General features: G+C 42.8%; 1 protein-coding gene across 1 annotated transcript; it reads left to right on the forward strand.

Annotated features, from left to right (window-relative positions):
• Positions 1-3,414: 3,414 nt before the first annotated feature.
• On the forward strand, positions 3,415-9,845 carry cdk7 (cyclin-dependent kinase 7). The gene is made up of 12 exons (XM_020473198.2): positions 3,415-3,543; positions 3,957-4,016; positions 5,226-5,259; positions 5,509-5,576; positions 5,864-5,932; positions 6,696-6,806; positions 7,323-7,441; positions 7,555-7,654; positions 8,017-8,103; positions 8,256-8,405; positions 8,665-8,809; positions 9,424-9,845. The coding sequence occupies exons 1-12, from the start codon at positions 3,478-3,480 to the stop codon at positions 9,450-9,452; spliced, it is 1,038 nt and encodes a 345-aa protein (XP_020328787.1). The 5' UTR covers positions 3,415-3,477; the 3' UTR covers positions 9,453-9,845.
• The last annotated feature ends 285 nt before the right edge of the window (positions 9,846-10,130 follow it).

A 10,130-nucleotide genomic window follows, 5' to 3' on the forward strand; every position in this document is an offset into this window, starting at 1 on the left:
AAGTCATGTACGAAATAAATAGATGAAGAAATGATCATCATAATTTGTAGTCTTCAACATAGTAATTTTGTCATAAAGCAGTATTTAGAAAAGATTAATAAAACAAGGCAACTGTAAACATGTTGTCCCCCACAAATGATGCAGCAACGCCCTTGGGCCGATTAGTGACAACAATTCAAGCTCAAATGGGACAGCAGATACAGGGCCTTCAGAAAGTATTCATACAGCCTGAAAAATGTATTCAATTCATTTATTTTCTCACCCATCTACACACAATACCCCATAATGACAAAGTGAAAACATGTTTTTTGGAATAAATGGAAATACAGAAATATCTCATTTACATACACTACTGTTCAAAAGTTTGGAGTCACTTGGAAATGTTTTTGAAAGAAAATGAAAAAAATGTGTCCATTAAAATAACATCAAATTGATCAGAAATACAGTGTAGACATTGTTAATGTTGTAAATGACCATTGTTGCTGGAAACACAGAGGCCACACAGAGGCCACACATATCCACAGAGGCCCATTATCAGCAACCATCACTCCTGTGTTCCAATGGCATGTTGTGTTAGCTAATCCAAGTTTATCATTTTAAAAGGCTAATTGATCATTAGAAAACCCTTTTGCAATTATGTTAGCACAGCTGAAAACTGTTGTGCTGATTAAGGAAGCAATAAAACTGGCCTTCTTTAGACTAGTTGAGTATCTGGAGCATCGGCATTTGTGGGTTAGATTACAGGCTCAAAATGGCCAAAAACAAAGAACTTTCTTCTGAAACTTGTCAGTCTATTCTTGTTCTGAGAAATGAAGGCTATTCCATGTGAGAAATCGCCAAGAAACTGAAGATCTCTTACAATGCTGTGCTGTAGCTCTAACCAGAATAGAAAGAGGGGTGGGAGGCCCCAGTGCACAACTGAGCAAGAGGACAAGTACATTCATGAAGGGGCGTGACCTTTCAAAGGTTTTGTACATGCCGGATCTCTATGGCAAGATGCATCATACACCCAAGCTTTGTCAAAATCAGACCAGTGATGTCTGAGGTATTGAGTGTGAGTAAATAACATACAAATGACAGTATGGACAGAGATGCGTGGCCTGAACATTAACACACATCGTATGTGGTATGGTTTAAGAAGCATAAGGACCTTATCTTTCACATCTGCAATAATATTTTTTCTAAAAACAAAAGGTTAAATTGATGCATTAAATGTATTGCGTTAACCCCTTATTTTTGGCACTAAACAATCTAAGCCCTGCCTAAGCCGGGGGAGGGCGAATTGGCTCTGGAGGACAAAACAGCCAAATACTGAAGCGAAACGTGAATCGAATCTCAATTGCGGTATGGTTCTGGAAACATAAATCCCTTTACTTTCATATCACATAAAAATATTTCCACAACAGCAAAATACACCGGTTTTAAAACAGCAGACCACTATAGTCCCTGTGCCCAAGAACACTAAGGTAACCTGCTTGAATGACTACCGAACCATAGCACTCACGTCTTTTAGCCATGAAATGCTTTGAAAGGCTGGTCATGGCTCACATCAACACCATTATCGAAGAAACCCTAGACCCAATCCAATTTGCATACCGCCCTAACAGATCCACAGATGATGGAATCTCTATTGCACTCCACACTGCCCTTTCACACCTGGACAAAGTAACACCTATGTGAGAATGCTGTTCATTAACTACAGCTCAGCGTTCAACACCATAGTACCCTCAAAGCTCATCACTAAGCTAAGGAGCCTGGGACTAAACACTTCCCTCTGCAACTGGATCCTGGACTTCCTGACGGGCCGCCCCCAAGTGGTGAGGTTAGGTAGCAACACATCCGCCACGCTGATCCTCAACACGGGGGCCCCCCAGGGGTGCATGCTCAGTCTCCTCCTGTACTCCCTGTTCATTCATGACTGCACGGCCAGGCACGACTCCAACTCCATCACCGACAACGATGAGACAGCCTATAGGGAGGAGGTCAGAGGGAGAGGACAACAACCTCTCCCTCAACCTGATCAAGACAAAGGAGATGATTGTGGACTACAGGAAAATATTCCTATTATCATCGACAGGGCTGTAGTGGAGCAGGTTGAGAGCTTTTGTTCCTTGGCGTCCACATCACCAACAAACTAATATGATCCAAGCACACCAAGACAATCGTGAAGAGGGCACGACAAAACATATTCCGCCTCAGGAGACTGAAAAGATTTGGCATGGGTCCTCAGATCCTCAAAAGGTTCTACAGCTGCACCATCGAGAGCATCCTGGCGGATTGCATCACTACCTGTTATGGCAACTGCTCGGCCTCAGACCACAAGACACTACAGAGGGTAGTGCATATGGCCCAGTACATCACCGGGGCCAAGTTTCCTGCCATCCAGGACCTCTATACCAGGCGGTGTCAGATGAAGGCCCTAAAAATTGTCAGACTCCAGCCACCCTAGTCATAGACTGTTCTCTCTGGTACCGCACGGCAAGAGTACCGGAGCGACAAGTCTAGGTCCAAGAGGCTTCTAAACAGCACCTACCCCCAAGCCATAAGACTACTGAACAGCCAATCAAATGGCTACCCAGACTATTTGCATTTCACTGTAAGGTCTACACCTGTTGTATTTGGTGCATGTGACCAATAAAATTTGATTTGAATTTAATTTTTCCTTGACAACTAGCTTGTGGTGTCGGTCTTCCATTTACACACAGTTATTCTGAGATGCAGATAGGTATTTACCACAGGTAGTTCACTCTGTCTTCCATCGGTTTTCTGTAAACAAGCGCAGTAATATGTAAATATGGCCTTGTGGGAACCTTAAATACATGTTTAAAAAAAACAAATGTATCCTGATCTTTCTTATATGTCTCAGATATAGGAGACACTTCAGAACAAACTTTATTTAAAAACATTTGGGGCGACTATTTGTTGTTCCATGTAGTGAAACTATTACTTAATGTGTTTGTGTGGGCTAATAGCATTAAGGCCAAATACAATGTTTAATCAAATATTTTTTGTATAGATTTTTGGGATACTTTAAGGGGTCTTAAAATTCAAAATCAAAAAGCAAAATTATCCTTGGTGTGACCTTAAAACAATTATATATAGCTTAGTAGAAACCCATCCCCCGGCTTAGACAGGGTTTAGAACATTTAAGGTTCTTGGACTAAGTAGTAACGTTAGGCTTAATTAGTCCAATAATGGGCTAGGATAGATCCAGATTACAAGTGCGATATTACAAGTGCAAGTGCGTTTCTCTTTTTGACAAAAGGAGATAGAATATCTACACACCTATCGTTACTATTTGTTTTGTGGGTTAGATCATATAATCACGTCGATATCAGTCTTCGGGTTAATAGTAACCAACAGATGACGCTGTTGGTCAAAAATTAACACTCAAAACGATGTTCGTTTCACCCGGAAATACTTATGGACATTTAACAAAGCCGGAAGTTGGAGAAATTGCAGTTTGAAATTGTGATCATGGCGCTTGATGTGAAGTCCCGAGCAAAAAGATATGAAAAACTAGATTTTCTGGGAGAGGGTCAGGTAATGAGAAACATTATTATCTTGCCAATGTAGTGTTTTGCTTATGAGCCGCTTTGTTTAGATTAACGTTAGGGCTTTATAGGTTCAGAGAAAACTAAAGCTCGATTGCTAGCTGTTACCTTATACTATCCTAGCTAGCAAGCAGCACAATGAGCTAGCCATGGCATGAGTTGTGATACATTGCCGATTTCTGCAAAGGCAACAGCTTCAAAATTACAGCAATTAAAAAACCGTCTGATGATAACCTGAATTAGCTAATGAATTATTGCTAGCTAGTTAACTACACTAACGTCAGCTGTGTTTCTTGAGTAGCTAGCTACATTTATCTGCTTGTCTCTTTTGAAGTTGATGGTAACGTTAGTTTCACTCTGTTTTACTTATCAACGAATGTTGTTATTCCTGCCTTCCCACAGTTTGCCACTGTTTACAAAGCCAGGGACAAGACCAACGACACAATAGTTGCCATCAAGAAGGTAAAGTCCCTAAGATCTGGGCTGAATGGTTCAGGATCAACAAAATGCATCACTAAAGAATGGAAAATGAGATTTAATTTGGTTTTGTCTAACAGGATGGTCTCAATGGTGTATCTGTAGCATTTTGTGAGAGTCTTAGGGGCCTCGCCAACTTACTTTATCCTCCTAAGGTTGAAGAGGTGCTGTTGCGCTTTCTTCACCACACTGTCTGTGAAAGGACCATTTCACGTCGTCAGTGATGTGCATGCTGAGGAATTTGAAGCTTTTCACCCTCTCCACTATGGCCCTGTGGATGGGGGCGTATTCTCTCTGCTGTCTCCTGAAGTCCACGTTCTGCTTCTTAGTTTTGTTGAGGGAGAGGTTATTTTCCTGGCATTTCTCCGCCATGGCTCTCACCACCTCCCTGTAGGCTGTCTCATCGTTGTTGGTACTCAGGCCTACCACTGTTGTGTCATCAGCAAACTTGATGATTGAGTTGGAGATGTGCGTTGCCATGCAACCATGGGTGAACAGGGAGTACAGGAGGGGACTGAGCATGTAGCCCTGTGGGATCCGCATGTTGCGGATCAGCGTGGCAGAGGTGTTGTGCCTATCTTCACCACCTGGGGGCGGCCTGTCAGGAAGTCCAGGACTTAGTTGCACAGGGCGGGGTTCAGATCCAGGGCACCATACGGTAATCGCCCTCTCTGCCACCATATTCATAACATCTTTCAACTGGTTGTTCAGTACCGTTTCTGTTAAATTCAGCGTTGCACACCATTCTGTCGTACTGAACACACCCCTGATTCAAAGGGGGTGTGACATTTCAAAACACTTCCCGATAGGATACACTTGTGCTTCCTCGGAAGGAGGAGTTGGTTGAGGAGAGGAGGACACTTCTCTGTTCGCTTATCAACAAATTTGACACTCCTACATATGGCTTATGGAGGAGAGGACTGACTTTTGCCCAGTTGAGAATCTTCCAAAGTACATTGCCAGCAGCAGCAATTTTTTCTGCGTACGGTTTTTGTGTAGGCCTTGTAGGGTATAATCTGGGGGCCGGGGAGAACAGGATGCTAAGGACTGACAATATGCAAATGAGCTATGACCAGGATTACACAATGCCATTCAATTCATCGTGAAACTGTTGATTTCATATCCACACTTTACAGCTATGGTGATTTGATTATAACGTACACTATTAATAGTGTGTGCTGTTTCTCCTGACAGATCAAAGTTGGACACAGAACAGAGGCTAAAGATGGTGAGTGTGTGTCCACGCACCCCAGTACAGGAGCTTCAGAGTGGTTTAGATTCAAACTTATGTATGGGGTGGTTTCCTTGATACAGATGAACTTACTCCTGGACTAAAAAGCAAACTCTGTGGAGAATCTCCATTAAAATGTTGTTTTTTTAAAAGTCAAGGATTAGGCTTAATCTTTGTCTGGGAAGCCACCCCATGAAGTATGATTCAGAATATTTGTCTCATGTTTGTTGATCATGTATCTCTCAGGCATCAACAGAACAGCCCTACGAGAGATTAAACTACTGCAGGAGTTAAGTCACCCAAACATTATTGGGGTAAGAATCAAACTAAACCACTGTTGTAATGGAAACTGTCAGTAGTAATATTAATGCTTTCCTGGTAGAGCCCTGAATCAGTTTCCTCATAAGTTGCATTTATGATCATTTAGAGCTCATTTGGATATTAATCCATAACCAAAGCATCCTTTCTAAACTATCTTAATTATCTTGCTCACCATCACTTTTACTGTGAAATTGTGTAATGTTCTCAAAGTAAGCACAATATCATGTATCAGTATATCCCTACATTTACATCACCATGTTTCCACATCTCTGTTTCTCAGCTGCTTGATGCATTTGGGCACAAATCTAACATCAGCTTGGTGTTTGACTACATGGAGACAGATCTGGAGGTAAGACTGTGCTTTATGTTTTGTTCATATTGGGATGGTATTCTAGAAGTGGCTTTGGACACTAGAGGCAACTACAGGGATACTCCATTTCTTTCCAGAGAGAGAAGGCACTACTTGGGACTCAGTCTGAAGATCCTTTTGGATATGCGAGAGGCTCCCTTTACAGACTAGTACTCTGTTCATTCTGAGAGCTCTCTGGTATGTCCTCCCTGAGGCACAGATGGGTTCAGTCACACTGAACATCAAAGATTGCCCAGAGAGAGAGCAGCCTGAGAGCTATGGTATTAGTTGGTTTCTATCTCTCTCCGAGGAGCTCTATAGGGCCAGCTCTGGCCCTGGGGAACAAATCTCTCTCTCTCAGCCCATCCCCATTTCTCTCGCCATCTCTCCTATTTACTCTGTATTTATGGGAGTCTGTGGCTGCCCGATGGCTTCAGATGAATCTCCAGTTTCACAGCCAGTAAAACTCAGGTAGAGAGCAGGAAAATAGACCCCTAAGAGCCACCATACCCCGCTCCCCACAGCTCTCAAGATGATCTAATGACCATTATCAGATCATTGACAGAGAAAGTGCACAGCGGTCTGACATGAGGATTTGATAGTCTTTCTATGTATAGAGATGTTGAGCTGAAAATCTGTCAGATCAGCTTGTGCTTTCCTGAGAGGTGTTTTGTTGTCTGTGAACCTGAACCTGTAGAGTTAAAGGGGGTTGTAGACTATTGAGACTGACATCCCTGGTCTAACTCCCTTTCCTGTGTTCTAGGTGATCATCAAAGATACCAGTCTGGTTTTGACTCCAGCCAACATCAAAGCCTTCATAGTGATGACTCTACAGGGCCTGGAGTACATGCACCACCACTGGGTTCTGCACAGGGTAGGTTAACACACACCTTCTCAAAGCATGCTCATATTACACACCTTCTCATAGGTGCCTGTGTGAGGTCATGTTAGGGGCAGTAGACTGATCTTCAGAATCTGTTTAACTGTAAAACTCCAAAATATATACATATACTGAACAGAAATATGGGGTGGGGTGGTGTGGTTACACATGGGTTGCGGTTGTGAGGTCGGTTGGACGTACTGATAAATTCTCTGAAATTACGTTGGAGTGGACTTATGGTAGAGAAATTAACATGAAATTCTCTGGCAACAGCTTTGGTGGGCATTCCTGCAGTCAGCATGCCAATCGCACGCTCCCTAAAAACTAGAGACATCAGTGGCATTGTGTTGTGTGACAAAACTGCACATTTTAGTGGCCTTTTATTGCCCCCAGCACAAGGTGCACCTGTGTAATGTTCATGTTGCTTAATCAGCTTCTTGATATGCCACACCTGTCAGGTGGATTATCTTGGCAAAGGAGAAATTAGTAAAATACTGTGTCTGTGTGTAGGATCTGAAGCCCAATAACCTGCTGCTGGATGAGAATGGTGTGTTGAAGCTGGCTGATTTTGGTTTAGCTAAAGCCTTCGGCAGCCCTAACAGAGTCTACACTCACCAGGTAGTCACCAGGTAGGTGTCACTCTCAAACTCCTTTTCAAAGCCTTTGTCCGTTTAATAAAAAAAACAAATGCATTTAATTTATGTTTCACTGGGTTTGTGATGCAATCTTTGCGCTCTCTCAGGTGGTATCGTTCTCCAGAGTTGTTGTTCGGTGCCAGGATGTATGGGGTGGGCGTCGACATGTGGGCTGTGGGCTGCATCCTTGCAGAGCTCCTCTTAAGGGTATACACACTCACACACCACATAAGCTCAGTCCAATTTAAGCATTGAGACAAGACAAAACGACTCAATTTGTCTGTATAATGGTACAAAAATGCTGTGAAACTAGACAGCTCAGATGAATCGAAATTCCAAAATTGTCTTGTCTCGGGGTGACTTTTTGATCTAGACTGAGCATTAAGGTTCCAGAACTGTATTGGCAGACACACATCTTTCTGTACACACTAAGGCTGTGTCACAAATGGAACCCTATTCCCTATATAGTGCACTACTTTTGTCCAGGGCCCGTAGGAATATGTTGCCATTTGGGACTGAGCCCATGCTCACTGCATGTTTGTGGTGTAACACCCTCTGTCTCTCTCCAGTTACCCTTCCTAGCTGGAGACTCAGATCTGGACCAGCTGAGTAAGATCTTTGAAGCTCTGGGGACTCCTACAGATGACACCTGGCCTGTGAGTACTCGTCTGTGTTTTCTGTGTCTGCAGGTGTGGTTATTTTAAGATGAAGCATCTGCTTTAAAATACCTGGTTCTTTAATACTAAATTGTGGATTTAAATCATGCCTTCATGTTTCTGTCTCTTTTTCTCTCTCTCTCCATCTCTAGGGGATGAGTAGTCTACCTGACTATGTGTCATTTAAGTTGTTTCCTGGTACTCCTCTGGAACACATCTTCAGTGCTGCAGGAGACGACCTCTTAGAGCTACTACAGGGTCTATTCACCTTCAACCCTTCCACACGCCTTACAGCTACACAGGTATGTTGGTGTGCTGTGGCACTGCGTATCTTTCACAAGTTACTTCATTTTTTACATGCTTGTATTACCCTGCGGATTATATGCACTTCCAAATGGCATCCTGTTCCCTATATAGTGCACTACTTTTGTTTTTGACCAGAGCCCTATGGGGAATAGGGTGCTACTTGTGATGCAGCCTTAGTTCAGCTTCTTAGTTCAGTATATTCATTGCTGTTTCTCCTAGCTCTAAAGCCCCCCCCCCTCCACCCCCTGTCACCAGGCTCTAAAGATGAGGTACTTCAGTAACAGACCAGGTCCGACCCCCGGGCACCAGCTGCCCCGGCCCAACTCATCAGCAGAGGCTCTCAAAGAGAAGGAGAACCTCACCATCGGAATCAAGAGGAAACGAGACGGACTGGAGACGAGTAAATAACACCACACACCCCCCCTCACCATTGGAGACAATAGCACAGGCATCATTATTCCATCATACATGGTTGTGTTTGACCATGGTGTTAATGATATTGGGAAATATTATTCTGCTTGCTTATTTAAACTGACAGTTTGGCTTGTACAACGGAGTCGAGGACTGGTTTCCACATTTGGTGGGGCCAGAAAGCGGCCATTCCGAGAATGCATACATATTTTTGTACTGTGACCAATTAAATTAAATGAAAAACACGTAATCTCACAGTCTGAGCAACGTGTTGTTACTTGCATAGAGCTGGAATCCCATTTAGATTCCAAGCCCAGTTATTAAAAGGGTGTCAGTGGTAAAAATGACTGCTAGAGCAACCCAGGACTAGAACACACACAGTTGAAAGGGTGGTGGCAGTACATTTTACTGCAACAGAAACCGTGTTACTGGGAGGTTCCAAGCAGTGGTTTGGGAACTATTATGGTCGACTGGGCTGTATATTATAATACCCTGAGCGGAGCTTTATTTTTAAGAGGCTCTGGGTGCCGAAATCTGAATTGAGTTGTTAGCAGATGGTGAGTCTATATGTTCATTAAATCAATGGTTGTTTTTCCTTTTCAGGCACCATAAAGAAGAAACTGATACTGTGAGGGGGGATTTGATTCAGTGGAGCAACATGACCACTCCTGCTGTTGAACTTAGTGTGGTTCATTGGACTCGATAGAAGTTGCCCCTAACCAGTGGTCCAGGGTCATTTTTCTTTCTTTCTACATTTGGTGTTAACCACTGATCTAGGATCAGATTATTTAAGGGGCAAGTACTTCTACCTCCGGTGTGGTCTAGAACAGTGGTTCTGGATATTCTTCATTGCAACAATGATTTCTGAGCTCTGTAAGAGCCTGCTAGAGTAGAACTATTTATGTGGTCGAGGAAAAAAACAGCAAGATGTGATTTTTGTTATAATTCATTTCATAGATTTAGTTTTATTTGTTTATTTTTTTGTGTAAGTGATGTAGGATAATAAATGATTCTGTCTGAGTTGATCCTCTTGTTCATTTGGTTGACACCTCTGAAATAACGTGACACCTCAACTCTTAGCCAACTCGCGTCACAATGAAGTATCACATTTGATACTGTTTTTTTTAAATGAATTTTATGAAAATTGATAGTGGGACATTTTTGTGGAATATAAAATATGGAACTTGTGTTTGGGAATCCTCATGTCACCTTTCCCACTCTCTGGTTTGTGTTGGCATTCACCCCACATGGAGGGCAGTGCCCTTCCTGCTCTGAATGATTACACTGCTTAAACAGTGACTCTGAAACCT

The sequence above is a fragment of the Oncorhynchus kisutch genome, linkage group LG3 (assembly GCF_002021735.2).
Source record: "Oncorhynchus kisutch isolate 150728-3 linkage group LG3, Okis_V2, whole genome shotgun sequence".
In the NCBI taxonomy this organism is placed as follows: Eukaryota; Metazoa; Chordata; class Actinopteri; order Salmoniformes; family Salmonidae; genus Oncorhynchus; species Oncorhynchus kisutch.